The sequence below is a fragment of the Vidua macroura genome, chromosome 4 (genome assembly GCF_024509145.1).
Source record: "Vidua macroura isolate BioBank_ID:100142 chromosome 4, ASM2450914v1, whole genome shotgun sequence".
Classification (NCBI taxonomy): Eukaryota; Metazoa; Chordata; class Aves; order Passeriformes; family Viduidae; genus Vidua; species Vidua macroura.
Genome location: NC_071574.1, coordinates 5,507,389 through 5,527,777, shown reverse-complemented (window position 1 = coordinate 5,527,777; position 20,389 = coordinate 5,507,389). Strand labels below are relative to the sequence as shown.

Sequence of the window (20,389 nt, the reverse complement as noted above, 5' to 3'; positions counted from 1 at the left end):
TATTTAACATGGCATTTATTTGAATATGTACTGTTAAGTTTCAAGATTTCCAAAATGCATGTAGCAAACAGATAAAAATATTTTCATGTAGTTGTTTCCATATGGTACAATATTATTATGAAAGAGGTTGCCATGATTTTAGACTAGAATATACTATTAAGAGGCTGCTGTCTTCTATCACAATGCTTTCTTTCCAATTCCCTAGTATGTACAATGGTACATTACCCAAATTGCAACCCCAAGAAAATTACTTTCATACTCCACATACAGAAAAGTCATTTCAACCCCAACCATAGGAAAAAGTAACTCCTCCCACTATTGCAAAATAAAATGTAAATTCTTTCATTACACATAGGCAAAAACTGCAAGTAGGCAATGATGGCAAAAAGGGTATCCAACCCAACCACAACTAAAACAAGCTCTCAGGTTCAAAGTCTCTCAAACTTATCTTTCTGAGGAACTTCATTAATGCATTTACTGACTGGATGAGAAAAAATGGCACAAGGGAAAGCCTCACGTCCCTGTGCATATGCAGCCTCAGCCAGAACAAACTGGAACATGAGGCATTCCTATGGCATGTAATAGCAGGGCTTTTTTGCTTCAATTGTCTTTTCTTAAACTGGTACTAAACTAGGCTAGAGTAACATTCTGTTGCTTTGTCTTATTGGCACAACCTGCAAAATGGTTTTGGCAGGTTTTTTAGATCATCTGTATAGAGAATATGCTTCCTGTGCTATAAACAACACTGTCAGAAAAGTCAGGGTAAGTTGTAACTTAAGAAAAAGGCAATCTCTTTATCTTTTACAAGAAAGCACAATTAAGTCAACCTAATATTCAGAGTGTTCTTTCCTCATCTAATCTATCCTAAACATATTTAACTTATTCTCACCTTCTTGCCTCTTAGTAGTAAGAACCAGAGATCGAAGCGAGGAGGCACAGATGAGCAGGAAGGTACAAGTGCAAAGCTGCCAAACAAAGGACTGTATCTTTCCCCTGATGTCTCCATTTACCAAATGAAGTCTATTTAATAGTTCTACATGCAGTGCAGGAGCTGTAGTGTTCAAAACATTGTGAGACTGGTCTAGGATGACCCAAGATGAATTTTCTTCAGAAAGGACAGTAACCAGTAAAAAGAGTGCAAATGCAACAGGAGAGGTGGGAAGCTGCCATGGGTGTTAGCTGTGTCTTCTCTGTATCATTCTGGAGTCACAGTCAATTCAAAAATAAAATAAAATAAAATATTTTCAAAGCTAAGAAAGACGAGAAATAACATGAAAAATGAGGATGACACACTTCTATCTTGCAGCTTTTACAAATGTGGTCTAAGATATATAGCAGGCTGATGGAGGCTGACACATGCTCCAAAATATCCTGTGTTATCTTCTTGCCTTGCAGTGAAAGAATCCAAAAAATGAGCAAAGCCTGAGTGTTAGACCAAGCAGTGTTTCTCCCAAGTGACTAGTTAGATGACCCACACCACTGTACCTATATGCAAGGTGTGAGAGAGCCAAGGGGCACCACCAACAGCAGCAAGACTTGAGGCAATCTACTTGCTACTGTCATTAACTGCAGAAGCTCATAGCCCACTGTTTATGCTCTGCTTTTGTCATCTGTTACCATTCACCTGCTTGGCCCTGATAAGCCCAGCAGCTCCATCAGTTTGGAAGATTGGAAAGACAAGGAAATCAGCTGGGCACAGAAGCATGCAGTAAGCAGCTTACCCAACCTGTACACAACTGAATTAGCTTCCCAAGCACACTGCCAGAGGGACCCCCTCCACCTTCATAAACATAATCTCAATGTTTGGAAAGGTGCCATGAGTAAAATGTTTGTTTACTGCAGGCAGGAAGAACTATCTATGATTCAGACATTAGGAAGTGACAGGAAGGACTAAATTATGCAATTTAAAAGTAGAAAAATAAACATAAAGTAGTTGCAATGAGAGGAAGGAGGAGGAGGAAAAGGATGAAGAGACACGAGTTTTGTATCTTTGATCCCACTTGCGCAGGGCTGAATCCATCATTGCAGCAGGAGTCCCCCATATGATTCCTTCACCTTTTAACCCTCCTTCTAGAGTCCCTAGCCAGGGACTTTCCTCCTCAGTACTGAGTAAGAAACATCTGTCTAGCTCAGTCTCCCAGTTGAAAAGGACAGATCACAGTCTTCCTTATTCCTTATTTCATTTAAGCAGACTGAGATTTCAGGGAGCATTTCATTTGCCCTCCCTTCAAACAAAAACTACCTGAAGCAAAGGATCAAAGAGCTCATTCTCCAGCCAGCTAAGGCAGTTAGGAACACTCTCCAGCTGTCTGATGCTGGTTGCAGAGTCTGACAGGAAAACCTCTTCCCGTAAGCAGAAGGCAGGAGATGCACCCCAATGGGAATAGCATTGCATTCCCAGCAGTTGTTGGAAGCAATCTCAGCAGTGCTGCTTACGACTTTGCACCTCTCATCCACAATTTGTTAGATCCCAGCAGAAGTTTAAAGTTTCTTAAACTGCGGTAATAATCTGCATTATTAACATGCCAGTTTCAAGGCTAAAGCAGCAAACAAGCAGATTTGTATCACAGTGAGTTATGGCTGTACTGTAAGAAAACTCCACCAAAGAATACCCTCAAATTTATGTAATGATAGAGGTGCCTCCATTATATTATCAGTAAAGATCTTCCTGTCATTCTCTTTATAAATCAGACAATAAATTCCTGCTCTTTTTTTTTTTTTCCCTGGAGCTGCAGAGATTCACAGACCAACAGAGCCATCAGATCAAGGAAAAATTCAAAGGACTGTGAATTAACTTAGCACTGAAGTCCACACCATAGCAGAAAACTCTGTAGTTACTTGTCCTTGGACAAAATTACCCTGGGATGAAACCAGGGTTAAGTTTCCCAATTTACACTAATGAGTCACTTGTATGCTACTCTTCAGTTTAGATCTTCTCCCTTCCCCACACCAAAACTCCAGAAAAGTAAAAAGCAGGTTTTATTTTAGTAATGACTGACTCCTAAATGAATACAAGTGTGTCCTCTCTGCTGACAAACCTTTGGTAGTGAAGAGTCATTTTAGTTATTTTTCACAGTGCTGAGAAGCTTATGCAATTTTCCTTCATTTGTGCACACTGACAACTGCATTAGATACGTCATAACTAAGAGTGTGACATGACCTCAGCTTTGAGGGCATTATTTCACACTGAGTAACAAGCCATTAGACTGCAAAACTTGCTCACACAGCATGATGCCAATAATTTCAGCAATAATTGCATACAAGCAGGGAATGGAAATGCACCAGTACATGCAAGATTCAGGAAGATACACTTATTGACATCCCTACTCTTGCACTTATTAACATTATCTCCCTTAGCAACTGGGAAGGATTTTGTAAACAACAATTTTGTCTAATGCCACCATGAGAACATCACCCAGTGGAACATGTAATTGAAAGAAAACATTTCTTCAATGAAGAGCACCAAAAGAAATCACAGAATTATGTAAGAAGTAATAGATTCAAAAAGAATAAGTTTTTGTCAGTTTGTAGTTTAAATCTCAAATGAAGTTCATATAGATCACTACTTTCTAGGAAAGCAGAACTGCCAGATGGCATCACAGTCACAGCCTACCTCTGACTCTTCCTGCCCATCAGCAGAACTAGGAAACGACTGGATCACACAAGTGAACCAAGGGAACCAGTTACAACGTGACATTTTAGAAGTCTCCTCTTATCATAGCCTAGACCTACAAGTGTTGATGTTTACAGATGGGAGATTCTCTCCAAGCCTCCCCAGAATCTCCTGCATTCCCAGTGTGGATACCACATGGCAGAGCATTCCACCGCCTCATTTGCCCTGGAAAACACCAGCCTCTTCTGTTTCAAACTACACTCCAGTCTCTTTCTCCCTGCCCCCTCTTATTTTTAAATTAAACAATGCAAGGACAAATTGTCAATTCACATCAAGTTCATACATTACTCTGACATCCTCTTTCTTGGTTGTTTATTGATGAAACAAACACATACCAATCCTTATAACAATCATTAGAAGCACTAAATAAATTATGCCCACCATCTCTTTCCTAATAAATTCCTTACTTTTCAGTGTTTGCTGCAAAGGGGCACACTTGCTGTCAGTATTTTACTCCATTTTTAAGGATCAAAGATATGTATATGCATTTTAAAAAATCATAAATGTTTGTTAAATTCTGTATATGGACTTACGACTGGTTTCAAAAAGCTTTCCTTATAAAGCAGCAATTCTCCCTGCACCATCCCAAACCCAGGTGCAGCTTCTCCACTACATCTGATCCTGTTTAAGACTTAATCTACATGGAAACACAAGCATCAGAAAACTGTAACAGAAACATGCATTAAGTGTGAATGGGAACATTTGTCTAACACATTATGTGACTCAGTGCAGTTATTCTTCATACAAAGGCAAAATGACAAACTGACACACAATATTCAGAACAGATTTTTTTTTTTTTTTTAGAAAAGGGTAGCATTCCATTTTGAAACTCAAAATTCACTTTTCATCTCCTATCATTTGTGTATTAACCCTTTTAATACCCCTCCCAAAAGCACTGTAATTCTTCTGTGTTGACTGCATCAAAGGCCTATTTGAACTGTGTTTGAAAAGCTTCCTGTATTCTTATTCCATACCCCAAATCTAATCCAGTGAACTCCTACTGTCAGAAATAAACACCTCTACAGAGGGTTTATTTTGCTTATAAATCCCAAACCCCAGACAACATAGAAAAATAAACCGAAGTCTAATTTTGTGTTGCTTTTCTTTTTCCCCCCTTTTCCTTTGAGGCAGAAATACTGAAGAGCCTGGTGGTGACTGTAGCCCCAAAGAGAGGAGCCTGCTGGACTGCTCCACTGAAACCCATTGCATTCTTCCTCCCGGGGTGGAGACAGCTTACCCAGGAGGAAGGAGGGAGCACATCTGCCATCACCCTGCCCCAAGGCTGGCTGTGCTGGGAAGTGGGTGGGGAAGCAGATTTACTTTGCGACAGCCACTATCTCCACTGCTATGAAGGGTTTATCTGGCATTGTTTTCACTTACAAAGCAGCAGAACAACCCACATGTCACCAGTGAGCTGGCTGGAAAACTCGTGTGGGGAACAGGCAAAGGGACAAGGTTGCTTTTCTCCTGCTAGGCAAGGTTATCCCAATGCCTGGCTACCATCCTCAGCCACCAGGTACCCCCAAGGCACCTGCCACCAGGCAGCCCCACCAAGGTTTCTCATCCGAGCCAGCCAGCCTGTGGCAGAAGGCAAAAATTACCTCCTTTTAAAAAACACAGAGAGGGAAAAGCTTTTTTCTGGCTTCCTAGAAATTCTCAGACAAAAGAACAAGCACAGGTCCTGAAGAAGCGTAATTCTTCTTAAATCAGTCTGCCAAGAAATTGCTGTACAAAATAAAAAGGAGCAAAAGCTTTTCATTTAATTCACTTCTTGATGTGGGGCCTAAACTTGGCTGTCTGAAGGGAGAGGCTGGATCTTGGCACAGCTTCCTAGCTGAAGTATCACCTCTTTCTCCAGGTATGTTTTTAAACAGAATTATTTGCATTATGCAGAGATATTATATTTAATAATACACAAGCCTTATAAAGCTATGGACATAGCTGCCTGACCTTTTTAATTACATGCTGCTGTGCCACCAGTTCCAAGAGAGACAGCTCCAAATACCCCATTTGCCATTTACCCCAAATAACTGCCATTTACCAAGAAAAAAAAAAAAAAAAAAAGGAAGAAAAATGTGTCACCATAACCTCAGGGAGTTTAATCATAGAGTTGTAATTTTGGGCATAAAAAGCAATTAGATATATTCCTTCTCAGCTGAAAAACAAAAACATACCAAGAAAAAGATGGTTAGAGAGTTCAACAGCTAATTCTGTCTCTTTCATCCCATAGAAAGTTACCTTGTAAACATTTCCTCGCTGGATACTACTAAGGAGACAATCAGATACTACGTAACATAAAAGTACTTTTTACACCTAATAGCACTGTGGCAAGTTTGAAAGAGCTTCAAAAGTTCATCATGAGAAACAAAACCTTTGTCAACAGCCAGGGGTGCTCTTCTTTAAAAAAAAAAACGTTCACAAATACAACTAGCATGTTGCATTGAACAATATTTACAAAGCTAACGTTATTTGTGCAATGATGAACACTATTCCTAAAGCAAACAAGCAAGAGAATTCATAAAAGAACCAATGTAAAAGCCTAATCAAGAACTGATAAAGAGGGAATTGAAAATAAACAGTATATTATTGCAGCTGGGAGATGGCAGAATCCTCCCTCCAGCCTTCCAAAAAACCAAAATATAAAGGAAAAAAAGAAAGAAATACATAGTACTCCTTTGGAGCTAGTTGTTTGTACATATAAGGAGCTGAATTCACATTAGAGTCCCTAAAATAGCAGCAAATTACACTGTAGTACAATATTCACCTGTACACAACACTCACCTGCCTTGACAAGATTACCCCTTTCTGTGTGATCTTTCTGCCTGCCTTGCTCAAGTAATTTGCAAGACATAAGGTCTGTCCCTCCTAATGAAATACTGCAATGAAATTGCAACAGTTGAACTTGCTTCTATTGGCAATAAAATGATTACTCACTGAAGCACAGAAAACATTAAGGTAATTTTGAAAAGGTCACTGCAACACTGCAAAAGTGAGAATAAAAAAATAAGGAGGTGAATCTTAGCTCTATGTCAAAACAAAACTTACACCTCATCAGTTGTACCCCCCTTCTTGATTTAGGAAAATATTTCACCCAATATAGTTCAGTGGCATCTACTTTTAGACAAGGAAAAGATGAAAGAAGGACTAAAAAAGTATCATACCCAAGCCAGAGTCACCTACAACCCACAGGTTTATCCTCTTCCTTAAATTTACTACGTTTTGAATAACTGATGTTCCTTTCACTGTTTTGCCAACAGTTCTATCAAAGTCACCAGTAAAATTTAATGGGGAGTAAATGTTTTCTAAATGTCTGTAGAAGAGTGCATTTGATTCTAATAATGTGATCCAAAAGTTATGTCAAAAAAGACAAAAATAAAACATGCTTCAGAAGTGACCGTTATTCCAACATTCTTAAAACTTAAAGAGGGAGAGAAAAGGACACTAGAAACAGTTCTGTGTGTCACTTTCTTCTCCCTCTAAATAAGGGACTGTTGAATACCAAGAATTACCTCTCAGCTGAAAGAGTTACCTGCTCTACCAAAGGTTTCCAGAATTGATGCCCATTTTGACAGTCAAAGTCTATACTTTTTTTAAGCTAAACTGTCCAATAAAACATTCTTTTCTCAATTTATCCAGTTGACATTTCACACAGCTGCTCTGGGCTGATGATTGACTAAAAGGCATGCAAATCAAGCTCATCTGTGTATAATTGGAAATTAAAATCATGTTATTTCATTATTTCCTCTGCTTAGTACATATGTAACTTATACTTAATTTCAATGCTGCAAGACTCTGTGCACACATGGAGGAGCAGCCACTATGCAGCATCAAGAAAGTAGCAGACACTGATTTATTTTACCACTTCCTCTCCCTGCTCCTTGTTAGTTTCTCATTGAACTGTAATCCCCTGTGATTAGCTGCACCAAATCTCATTAACAGACTTATCAAAACACAGAAGCAATATGGAAAAGGCATCCATAAGTTGCTATACATCCAATTGAGAACCACCTTCAATATCATGAAAAGTCAGAATTTGATTGTTCCTTCATTTCTCTGCTACTGTGTTCTCAAATGAGGAGTAACTATTTCACAGATGGTAGGAAAAATTTTTCACATCATTTATCATATTTAGAATATCTGGCTTATTTCATGTATCCAGCAGTTCACCTGAACTTCAAGAGGAACAGGACAATTTCTGTTAATTAGGTCTCCAATATTCCTATCTACACCGAGGAAAAAAAAACATTCAAGTGGTTCAAGCACCATCTGACCCCCCAAGCTCAGAAATGCTTAAATTAATAGTATGGTAAACTACATAAAAATTAAAATAACTAGCAGAAGATAATCTTACTATGCACACATTAGACTTCTTAATCTGTTTTATATGCTGGTGCCTGCTCTTACTCTCTGCAACCATCCTCTGGGAGTTAATTCAGAGCATGCACCTACAGGTCAGTCACTAAGAGTGCTGCAGCTCTGGCAGTAAAGCTGCTGATGTGCTATCAAAGATGACAAATACTTGTATGATGAGTTCCATGCTCCTCAAGTGAGCCTTACACCCCAATAGCTCGCTCAGGATGTAGCTACAGCCCTAAAGTCATACTCAAGATCCTATCAGCATCTTCAGTTGGCACACAAAACAATGCAACTTCCTCCTATAATCCACAAAAACACTGTGTTTAGTCATGCCTGAACTTCATCGTTTTGGGGTTACTAACCCGTGTTTGAAAGGATCAAAAGTGAAACTCCTGACCAGTGCACAGCAGATGGGGAGGGTCAGACTTCCTTCCAGAAGGAAGGTTTCCTGCCTGAACACCAATCTCTGTGAGTTCTTCGGCAACTTCTTGAGTAGCACAAGCACAGTCAAGTTCAGAATACAAAAGATGTCACCTAATGTTTCTTGATAATACTCATCTGTCTTGAGTTAACTTAACTTGACCCTGTTCCATGGGGACAGCACTGAATGATGTCAGACAAGCTCATCTTAGTTTGGCTTGGTTTTACCCTGTAAAACAACCAGCTTCTTAAATTTGCTCACTGTGCTGATGAAAGATCACACAAAAAAAAAAAAAGCTTAACACAAACAGGTGTCTTCCAGAAGAAAGGGCTTTGGCCAGGTACTGCAGCTTTTACCAAATTGCAACTAATCTGATGAATATAACATTTCTTAAAATCCTTACATATCCTAGCACGTTTAAGTATTACCAAAAACAGAAGATGCACCTATGTGACTAGTGCCAAAAAGTAACTACCAAACCAAAAAAAAAAACAGCAAAATATTCCACTTCTGTACCTATGCTGTCTGAGCCTTTAGTTTAAACATCAATAACAATTAAGCAGCTTAATAATCTGGCACCTCTTTAGTCACTGTCTACAACTGAAAAGATTAGAAAGCAAGAGGATGCTATCTGTAGCTTTGTCTGAATCATATCAGTGCCCTTTACATCCTAGGGAGATCAAGCCCATTTCTCATTTTTAAACTCATTTCTTTAAAATAACTAAATTAACTGTCAATAGGAATGGTCAAATAACCACAGGATTTTTAGCCATACTTACATCAAAATTAAGGTTTCTTAATTTACTTTCAAAAATCATCTTCTGAACTGTAAGAAGAATGGGGAAGTCTATTAGATACAGAAAAATCTGAACCAATTTATCCCAAAGTGCTTAGTCTACACAGTACGTTTGATGGAGTTTTACCTTTTATCCAATAAAACCTATTTCTAAGTAGGACATATTAGAATGACAGAACAGTTAGGATTGGGAGGGACCTGTGGAAATCATCCATTCCAAACCCATGCCTAGGCAGTGTCACCTGCAGCAGGTGACACAGGAACACGTCCAGGTGGCTCTGGAATGTCTCCAGAGAGGGAGAGTCCACAACTTCCATGGGCAGCCTGTTCCAGTGCTCTGCCACCCTCAATGCAAAGAAGTTCTTCCTCCTGTTAAGGTGAAACTTCTTGTGTTTTTAGTTTATGGCCGTTGCTCCTCATCCTGTCACTGAGCAGCACTGAAAAGAGTCTGGCATCACCCTCTTGGCACCAGACTTTGAGATATTTATATGCACTGGTGAGATTCCCTCAGAATACTGGGAATTATTATACTACATCAATAGACTTTCAACCATCAATGCTAAGATTCTAATTTAAAGCACATCCAGGTGTCCTACTGAGTACTAGCCTACCCCAGACAAAAGCATAGTCATTCTAGGAGAGAATTTAAGACTTATTCCTATTTCTTCAAGTTTTTCTTTCTTGCTTTACCAAGGACAGCTGTGTTTAAATATCTGGTGGTTTCCTAGCATAATGGCAGTAAAAAACCTCTGTGCTGCCACCACAAAGCATCAGCTATTTTAACTGGCACATACACAGCAGAACTGCAATGCAGCAGAAAACCACGAAGCTAAGGTTTACTATCATGTTTTAAAGGACAGATGGGGAGAAAGGGGCTTTCCAACAACATTTTTTAAAAATAAGAGAACAGAAAAATCACAGCAAGTTAAAATGAGCACATAAACATTTGCAAATTTTAAGGCAATGGAACAAGGGAAGAAAAAAAAACATACAAGAAAATAGCAGAAGCTGTGAAATTTAGCAGTACTCCATGTCTCTGCACAAACAAGTTCTTTCATGTACTTGTGCAACCAGAGCACAGGCTGTGGAGAGCTGTGCAGGATTTAGCCCCAACTCCCTTTTCCTTCTCCTCTGCTAAATCCACATCTTGACCTCCCAACAGCACCAAAAGTTACTTGTACTTTCCTCAGAGACGTGCTGCTGGAAACAACCAGTCTATTACCTCAAACTGTTCTGAACAGCAGCTCCAGGGAGCCAACAGCAGGTGCCAATGGCTGTCAGAACATTAATTCCGTACCAAAACCACATGAACAAGGCATGAGAACTCCTAAGAGGGGAAACATACATTCATGGCATTAAGGCATACACTCAAGGAAATCTGATTATTCCACCTGCAGAACAGAGTTGGTTGGAGGGTTTTTACTTTTTTTAGCCTCAAAATGAGTATAAGTTAGCTTTAATACCTCATCCAACAGTTTCAAACTAAAAACTGAAGTCCCTGTGAAACCAATGACTGTGCACTAGCTTCAAAGTGCTCCTTTTCACACTTTCTAGGAACTAAACCATATTTGACAGCAATATCAGACTTTTTATCTCCATTCCCAGATGGTAACCTGGGTTTGCCCCAACATTTGCATGCAAAACTTAATAGAGCGCGAAGTTACAATTTTCCATATATACCTGTGAAAAGTATGCGTTGCAGAAAAGCAGCTTCCTATTGAAATCACTTTCCCATCTTTTCATCTGGTGCAGCCCCTTGAAATATTACAACCATAAAACATGGCTTTGGAAAAGGCAGCTCTGTGCCTGTGCCTTCGCTTAAGCATAGGATTACAGGGAGCACAAGCCAACTCTCCAGCCAGTGAACTCAGCTAGAGTTCATTGTCTTAAGTACATCAACTTTTTGTTTGCTCCAAGACGGCTACCATAATGCCAAGGTCACTTTTAGGTCTTTGAAGGGAGTGTCAGCCTTCAGCCTGCAACAGATCAGGCACCACAGACAAACAGGAGGAATTTTACTTTAAGCCCTTCTTTAAGTGGTGTCTTTCTTCTACACAAGCAGAAAAGAGTCAAAAATAACGTGTAGGATTTAAACTCATGACCTTACAGCCTACAGTGCATGGTGATGTTAAACCAAATCACACTAATGTAAGCTTGCCATATTATCATCCTGATACTCTGCCTACTCAAAAAGCAGATTCCCCCTTTCAAATGAAAATTAAGGCATTACCTCTTTAGGACAGGGAACCACTTGACCAGTGCTCTAGTCAGGGGTTCTTGTGTAATTCCAGTATAGAAATGGAGCTACACTAATGGGGCAGCTACATGGAAAAAAGTTGGCATATTTAGAGACTGATTAATGAGATTGATTTAGGAGGGCAAACTCTGTCCATTTACACGCAGCACCCTTCGCAGGATATAGCGTTCAAGTGGAAAATTTATTAAAAGTCTTTAAAAACATGAATACTGCTCTTAATTCACCCACACTGGTAAAGAGGTATCCTGTTACACACACAGACGTGGAGAATTGGCCAAAAAACCAGTCCATGTCCCATTCAGCAGGGAAGCAGACCCCTGCCACGACCCATCAGGATGTTCTCTTTCCTTTGCACAAAGAGGATTTTTGACATTGGGAACCAGAGAACGGGCTACCCCAAATATTGTTTTTTAATTTAAATAGAGACTCATTTCACAAATCTCCTGGCATTTAAAAAAACCCACCCAAAACAGTTCTTCAAGAAGAGACTGCTAATCGCTAACAGACAAAAATAACATGGTCACGTTAAGATCTGTATTCACAGATTCTCAAATAAATCTGAAGCTTTAGCTGCTTAAAAAAAGGAAAACACTGGGGGGAAAAAATGAAGGAGAAGAAAGAAAAGAGAGGGAAAAAAAAAAAAGGCCCAACATTTTGTCCCAATTACACAGATGCCGCGAAACAAGCCGGGTGCCAATGGGAAAGGGCTCAGCCAGCAGCGATGACTCCTGGCATCACCCATCCTTCCTACGTGACCTGACAGCCTCCCCGGCGGCCCCGCAGCTCCGCTGTGCCCTGTCATGGAATCTGCCCGCTCAGCAAACGCGCTCCATTTTCTTGCCAGCAGCGCGGTGTCCGCTCCGCCGGAGCGCCTGCGAGCGCAGCCACTACCGAGCAACAGCGGGAACAACTTCGGGAAAGACACAGGCGCTTCTCTCACAACTCCCTCCTCCTTTTTTTTTTTTTTTTTTTTTTCCCCGGTGCTGAGAGCAAGAGCAGAGCAGAGCTCCCCCCGCCCCAGCGAGAGCGCTCCCGAGGCATCCCCGGCTCCTGCCGTCTCCGGGCTATCAGCCCTGGGTGCAATCCCGCCGGGAGCGGCGCGGAACCGGGGCAGCCCCCGCCCTCCCTGGGATCGGCCACCAGCCCCGGGACGGCAAGTGTTTACGTTTAAAAATACATATATACCGTGGCCGGACCCAGAGGGAAGAGGGGAAAACTCCGCCCTCTCCCTCTCCCGACTCTCTCGGAAAGGCGATAAAAGCTGGGCTGAAACATCTGAGCGCTCAGCTCCCCTTTTTTAAGGGAAAAAAAAGAAAAGAAAAGAAAAGAAAAGAAAAGAAAAGAAAAGAAAAGAAAAGAAAAGAAAAGAAAAGAAAAGAAAAGCTGAGGAAGCGGCAGGGACGTGGCGTGCAGAAGTCCCGGCTGGAACGGGGAGGCGGAGGGGAGGGCGGCTCGCCCGGGCCCGGCCGGGAGGGACCGCGCGGGGAGGCCGGGCCGGGCCGGGCCGGCGGGAGCGGGAGGCGAGCGCGGAGCTCCGGCGGGGGAGAAGCGGGGCAGGGAGGAAGGGAGGGAGTAAGGGGGAGCGCGGGCCGCGAATGGGAGAGAGGGCACTCACGTAGCGTTTCAACTTCTTCTCCGGCGGGGACTTTCGGAGCCAGCCCGAGCAGACCACCTCCCCGCCGCTCATGGCTGCGCCGCTGCCCGCCGGGGCGCTCCCTCCGCCTCCTGCTCCTTCTCTTCCTCGGGCAGCGGACACAGGGAGCCCCGATCGGCGGCGGCAGCACCGCGCCCGGCCCGGCCTCCCGGGGCTCCGGGGCGGGACGGGGCGCAGGGTCTGTGTGTCTGTCTGTCTCGCACAACAGCCCGCCGGAGGGGAGCGGGGCGGCGAGCGGGGCTGAGGCGGGAGGGTCCCCCCTGCCTTCTCCTCCTCGCCGCCGCCGAGTTACACGGACATCGAGAGAGACGACAAGGGGCGGCCGCCGCCCCGCCGCAACTTCGGCGTCCCGGGGCAGGATCCAGGCTCCAGCCACCGCCCCGCGCCGGTGGCGCCTCCCCCGCGCCGCCGGGACCCTCCCGCTGGGCAGGGCCGCGGGGGGCTTCGCTCCCTCCCGCCCGCCCGCCCGCCCCTCCGAGCTCAGCGCCGGCCGCCGCGGCTCCGCGGTCGCTCCTTCTCCTTCTTCCTCCTCCCCCTGCGCCGGGAGGAGGGGATCGGCAGCACGCCTGCCTTCCCTTCCTCGCCTTCCCTTCCGCGGGGAGTGGCGGGGCGGGGGTCTGGCCCCGAGGCCGGGGCCGTGGCCCGGGGCTGCGTCCGTTTCCCTGCCGGCCAGTGAGGGAAGGCTTTGCCCTGGAATTCACGGCGCCGCGTCCCCCCCTCCGCCTCCCCGAGCCCCCTTTCCCCCCGGCGCCGAGCGGCGGTGCCGCCCCAGCCGGCCCCGCCTGCCCCCGCCCGGCGCCGCCCCGAGGGCCGCGGCTCCCCCCGAAACTCCGCCGGAGCCTTTTCAAACAACAAGGGCTTGGAAGCAGGGCGGCGGGGAGGCAGGCAGGGACGGCCGGCCGGCGCTTCCAGAGGGATCCTGGGAGCTGTAGGCGGCGGCCGGCGAGAAGTGCGGCGGCGCGGCCGGGAGCGGAGGGGACGGGGGCGAGGGACGAGCTGGGTCCCTGCGGGGAAAGCAAATAAACAAAAACCCCAAGCAAGCAAACAAACAAAACCCAACCTAAAGATCCCTATTAAAGCTGCATTAAAAATAGCGCGGCCTAAGTAAATTCCTCTTAGCAAGTCTGAAACTGCCGTAGCAAAAAAAGGAAAAAAAAATGTAATTGTCCAGGTCGTTCACCACCTCTGCTGTGGGTGCTCTCTGTCTTTTCCACTCCGTCAGAAAAGGGTTAAATAAGTCATAACAAATAAATTAATAAATGGAATCAATAAATAATATATTATTAAATAAAGAAAAATAATAGTACACTTTTAACAAAAGTAATTATAATTTTTAAGCGATTTTTTTTTTTTTTCAGATTACTAAATGGCAGGTTCTGGAATGGGATCGCTGCTGTGTTGTCTAGCCCCAGTGATCTTCCACTGCAGAGAAATAGTCCCCCTAGTGTGCCTTGGCTGAAGGGAGCCCGATGATGCTACAATTCATCTAGGTATAAGTGTATTAAAAAGTTACAAAGCAGTGGTTGTAGCATATAGGAGCATTCAAAGAAATAACAGGAAAAAATAAAGGAGAAAGGCTGAGGTGTTAAAATCTGTGCATCAATTTCAACATAAATCTTTTCACGATAATTATGACATTATGAAGCATTTTTAACACTACAAGAAAGATCATCAAAGAAGATATTTTGCCAAAAGCATTTGAAATAAGAAAAGAGGTGAATGTCAGCCTTTAGCAATTTTCAAAGCACACCAATCGGAGCATTCAAACCATCCTTGTATGAATTTCTGCACACCCTCATTTCAGCTTCTTCAGCGGGGCTGGTGGAAACAATAAAAAAGTGATTTGGTTGGTAAACACGGACTCAAATTGTACTCTTAGGTTTAGATTTCACGCTGGATTTCAGTGCAACTCTTTTGTTTAAACCACTAATGCCATTGTTTAATAATTTCAACATTTGACATTATCCAAGTGCCACAAAATTTTCCAGTGTCCTTTAGAGCACTGGAGACGATTTAGTATTTAGAACATGTGGAGTCAGTGTGAACTAACTAAAAATGCCATTGGCACTGGGGCATTGTGACGTGATCCAATGGTTCGTTTGAATCCCATTAATTAACCCATGCCTTGAGGGCCAATCAATGAAAGCTTGTTTTGGCTTAAGCAGTCTCCATGGAGGCACCAACCAAACAAGTTATCTGGTCCGGGGACACAAGATTGTCCCTGAGGTCAAATTTCAAAACATTACATTTGTGTTCTAAAACACGCTGAAACCAGTGTCAGCCTGGACTCCAGCTTAAGTTTTCATGTATTTGTTTATCAGTTTTGTGAGGGGGCTTAATCCCTGTCATGTAACGATAAAACATACACTAGGGGAAAAGAGTTAATGTCATAGTGATGAATAGTAAACAATAAAGCTTGCCTTTTAGACTGTACTTAGTTGCTGAGCCTAGTCACAAGCCCCATGACCGGACATAAAATGTTTTTATTGCATTGTGGAGTTGAAGAAAACATAATACAGCAAAGCACAATTTCCGAATGTTAAGATGTTGTCTCATGGACTGCTCCTTTCCTAGTCATGGCAGTGGATTTCCTTTTCTGCTCTCAGCCATTTGAGCTACCCATCCACAGTCCCACCGATGCCTTCACTTGCCATCTCAGGAGAGGGCTGCACAGAGCTGTACCTCTCTTTCCAACTTAGTGCACAGCTAGAAAATCCAAGAATATTAATTTTGTGGATTTCTGTGCATATCCAGCAGTGTTCCGCAGTTCATAATTTAGATACCCTGTATTAACAATTAAGGCTAATGAAATGCATAAAGAGCACAATATTTATGTCTGGCTCTTAACACCTGCATATTTATAACTGTAAAACTGTCTATGAAGAGAGTGGTGAAATAATTACACTAGTCAGTTCCTCCATGTACAAAAATTTTTACACTCAGCCAGCTGAGTTCCTGAACTTAAGGATAAAAGTCACAAAGACTTCTGTCGAGATCAACTGTTTGAGCTATACTTCTGTCCTGAAAGTTTAAAAAATATTAAGCATGCCCCATTTTGAAATTCTTCTGCATTACAGCTTGTACTTGGAAGAACCAAACTCCCTTCAGGGCTTGAAGGACTGTAACCCCACGTCAGCACATGACCACCCTCTCCCCTCACTTTGTTCCCTCTGGTTATTTCTGTGCTGTTCCTTGGGAAGCCTGGAAGATAAAGATGTTTCAAGCTCAATTACTTGCATTACAGAGATCTTTGGTATCTGAGTACAGGGCCTTTGAGGAAGAAGAGAGAAGGAAAGAGGATTTTTTTTCTTGGAGAAAAGGTTATTTTGCCTGTTTTTAACAAGGATGTTGCAATGACAGCAGTTGGTTTTGAAGAAGAGGATGCGGCCAGCAGAGCAGCTCGAGAAGGGAGCTCTGAAGGTATCCATCCTCTCTGCCTACAGTGCCAAATCCTGCTGCAGGGTTGGGAATGTTGGGAATGTTGCCATTCCTGGATCCCACATAGCCATTGCCATCTGAAACAGTCCCTGTGCTGTGACTGGACATTGTGACCAACCTGCAGCACACACAGCGCTCAGTAAAGTGCACTTTAACCAGCGAGGTGATGCCACGGTCACATGGGATGTGACAACTACACACACGTGGTTACGGTGCTGGTGCTGCCTCCCAGCTCAGGAAGCATGTGCAAGATGCCTTGATTCCTCCACTGACCTTGTGTTCTTCCACAAGTGCATTCCAAAGTGTTTAAATGGGTTCTCCAAAATTCTGGAGTAGACTATTTATATATCTTGCCAGATAAAGTAGGTCATGTGGAAATCCATTTGTCTCTGGTTTGCTTGCCAAGTTGCCTTGACGAAGGAAGCAGGAGCTGATAGAAGAGGAGATTAAATACATATGGGCTTGCTTTCAAAAATATAAATTATGTTAATTTCTCATGCAAATAGCTTAAGAATTCTGGACCAGCATAATAAGATGGTGCTCACTACAGCACCATCTTTGTGTTATACTTCTAGTATGAAAACCTATACTTCTAGTAGGAAAACCTATGCATTCCTCTGTGGTTTCACCTTGCAGTCACAAACAGCTGTGGCTCCTGATAGTGATCCCTAAACTCCTCTGTGCCCCTTGCTTACATTTGAACACAAAATTTGTACTTTGACAAAAAAAAGAACCAAAGGTCTAATTAAAAAATATTAATTAGTTTAACAAAAAAAATTTTGATGTCAGTCTATATTCCAAAACATCTTTGGGTGTTTATGTAAAAATGAATCAGTGAAAAAAAAGAAAGATTCTTTTGAGTTTGCAAAAATCTGCATTTATATATTTCTTTTCATCTCAAATACTTCCATTTTGAGTTCAAAATTATTCCTAGGTAAATTTAATCTTTGTAGTTATTTTGGTCAGTTTGTGGATGACATTATTTACTGTTTCTTTCAGACTGTAGTTATTTAGATTATTTGGCAAACAGATTGAGGAAAGTAATAAAAACAGACATAATTAAAAGAGATGACTGTATGTCCACACACTTCAGAGTTGTTTACTGGTTATTAAGCTACCTCATCTCTTTTCTGTGATTACTTTTAATATTGATGTAGGCACATAAAGGCAAGAGTATACTGCAGAACTCATACAAAAAAAGGAGCAGTTTTCAGTTCTGCATAGGTGTAATACATTGAGATTTCCTTTGTGTTTTCTGTGAAAAATGCTCATTCCTGATTCTGGAGTGGAAATTCACTGGTAAATGTTTGTCCTCTGTTTTTTTTTTGCCAGAGGATCAGTTGACTGCCTTACTTCATGCAAGGGAATTTCCCTTTTTTTCCTAGGCTAGTCAAGGAAGAAGGAGCAGGCTGGCTGGTTGGCCAGCCATGCAGAAACTTCCTCAGGTCTATGCTGTTAAAAAATTAATCGGAAGCTTTTCCCTCCACAAGGATAATACCTTTGCACCTATGTACTGAAAATGTCTGGACTTTTTCTATCATAGGAAGCATTTTACAAGTTCAGCACAATGGAAACTTCACCTTAGGCCACCTTAGGCTTGGTCTTGTAACAGAAATAAGAATTATTCTAGACATGATCGTGTTTCCAGGAAAGAAAGTAATGTATGGTCACATGAGAGACCAGTACTCCAAAGCTGTACATAGTCAAAGGAGGCATCAGCCAGGCTCTTTGGTTGAGCATGGTTTGTCCTCAAAAAGCACAAGGTGGAATTTGTACCGAACACCTCCCAAAAGAAAAATGTATTGCAATGCAGAATCCTGGGGAACAAGTTAAGTCTAAGAGTCAGCAAATATGGTAACGCTGCAGGCTGGTGGTTTCTGTTACTGCTTTAAAAATAGTAGGCTCCTATCAGAGAATATTTTGGTTAGAGAGCTGTTTAATACAATGCAACAATTTAATAATTCTCCTAACAATGCAAGTGTAATAGTAAGTTATGTCAACTATTTCTTATTTTCCTTTGTCTGAATCTCCAGGCTTAAACAGTTCATTACAACTGGCATTTTGAAAGTAAAGTAGGGAAACCCAAAGATTACCTAGAATTATCTGAAGGGAGAAGGAAAATTGTCTGAATGCCAGACAGGGTTAAGGGGTGTTTAGCCAGAGCTCCTCTATTCCCCTAAGAGATGAATCCAAGAACAATGTGCAGTGCTCCCAGATTTAAATTATTAACATAATTTAAACCAAATTTGAGTCGGATGTCTTGGAATACTTTGATACCCAGCGGGAACATATATTCAGAACCAAGGGAATTAGGCAGTAAAAAAAAAAAAAAAAAGATTTCGCTGGAGGCCCACCTAACGAAAAGAAATGGCTCTGAACACTGCAAAGAAAGGACCTACCATCACAAGATGGGGACAATGGCAAGGAGGTGCCTTTCTGACATGTTTTCAGGCTACACAGGGACACATTAGGGCCAAAACTCACACTTTGGTATCTGGTACTTCACAGAGAAATTAGCACCACTACAAATTACCTTCTCTGCAGACTTGAGGATCAAAAATGCTTCACCCTCATTCTGTGCTGCTACTTTTCAGACAGACACATTTCCTTATCTTATATCTTATTGAAAGGATAAGAAATGCAAGGTAGGAAAACTTCCTGCTGGAGGGAGGGCAGTTTTAGGGATAGTGCTGACACTTGCCTGCAGCCTCAGACACAGGGATTCTTATCACAGCATTCCAGCCAGCAGTGCCAGTCAGCTAGGCTGGGATTCCTCCACCTGCATCACCTACAGCGTGGGGGTTTGCATGTGTACCACTCACCTACACCTCCTTTACAGTCGGTGAGAGGTACAGGGAACTGGCAGCTGGGACACATCTCTTCCAAAGGCAGATGGCTAAACTGAATTATGTTCTTGAAGTTTTTGTTTATCTCCATTGTCTATAAAACTGTCTAGACACCTTGCTCAGAGGAAAGCAGCTATGCTTGTGACATGTAAAGTTAGGGAAGATGAAAATCATAGCGTGTAAGTGAGAAAAGCAACCATATTTTCAGTCCTGAATGTGGATCTATCTATCTATCTATCTATCTATCTATCTATCTATCTATCTATCTATCTATTATCTATCTATCTATCTATCTATCTATCTATCTATCTATCTATCTCAGCTCAGTGTCTTTGAGAATTTTCATCAATAGCAGCAATGGGAGGTGTAATAAATTTACAGATGGGATGAAAAGATCTGAGAGACAGAGCCAAACACTTTGCCTGAAGACAGGACAGATCACAGAGGTGAGATGTAGTTCTTCTGTAGGTATTTATAAAATCTTTAGTGCTTTGGCTTGAGATTTCCAGAGCCTGAAGCTAAAGAGATTTAAATGTGTTTCCACCATTATTATTTCATCAATCTCTGATACCCAAGATCACTATAGCATTTTAAATCCCCAGTGTATAAAACAGGAGGGTGTACTTCTTTTCTGCCTTTCTAAATAGGGAGAAATAACTTTTTTTTTTTCCTTTGCAAAATTTTGATTATTTTGTTTCGCTTCAGGAGGTCTCACACTGGACTCTGGTCCCATCAGAAAAATCCTTTCTGTAGACCTGAATTCTTTCAGGCTAAATCTGAGCTTTCCTGGCAGGAATTGTTGTCTCATCAGGAATGCTCCATAGCGGAGCAAAGCAGACTGTCTCAGCTAAGTGAGTGGAACATCCTATATTGCCTGAGTTCCAATTACATCCTCCAAACATTTATGTACTCTTCACAACCCAAAGGAAAAATCAGACTGGATCTTTG

At 42.3% G+C, this 20,389-nt stretch overlaps 2 protein-coding genes across 5 annotated transcripts in view; one reads left to right on the top strand and one right to left on the bottom strand.

Annotated features, from left to right (window-relative positions):
• The window catches only part of GAB1 (GRB2 associated binding protein 1), a 96,679-nt gene extending 83,234 nt beyond the window's left edge, over window positions 1-13,445 (bottom strand). For 2 of the 4 annotated variants that reach the window (XM_053976316.1, XM_053976317.1), the window contains exon 1: window positions 13,119-13,445. In XM_053976316.1, coding sequence (XP_053832291.1) covers window positions 13,119-13,190 — 72 coding nt within the window. In that variant the 5' untranslated portion in view covers window positions 13,191-13,445. The remainder of the gene's footprint in view (window positions 1-13,118) is intronic. The other 2 variants (XM_053976314.1, XM_053976315.1) reach the window with 1 other exon arrangement.
• On the top strand, window positions 13,189-14,622 carry LOC128806193 (basic proline-rich protein-like). The gene is made up of 3 exons (XM_053975580.1): window positions 13,189-13,248; window positions 13,335-14,099; window positions 14,516-14,622. The coding sequence occupies exons 1-3, from the start codon at window positions 13,189-13,191 to the stop codon at window positions 14,561-14,563; spliced, it is 873 nt and encodes a 290-aa protein (XP_053831555.1). The 3' UTR covers window positions 14,564-14,622.
• Window positions 14,623-20,389: the final 5,767 nt, after the last annotated feature.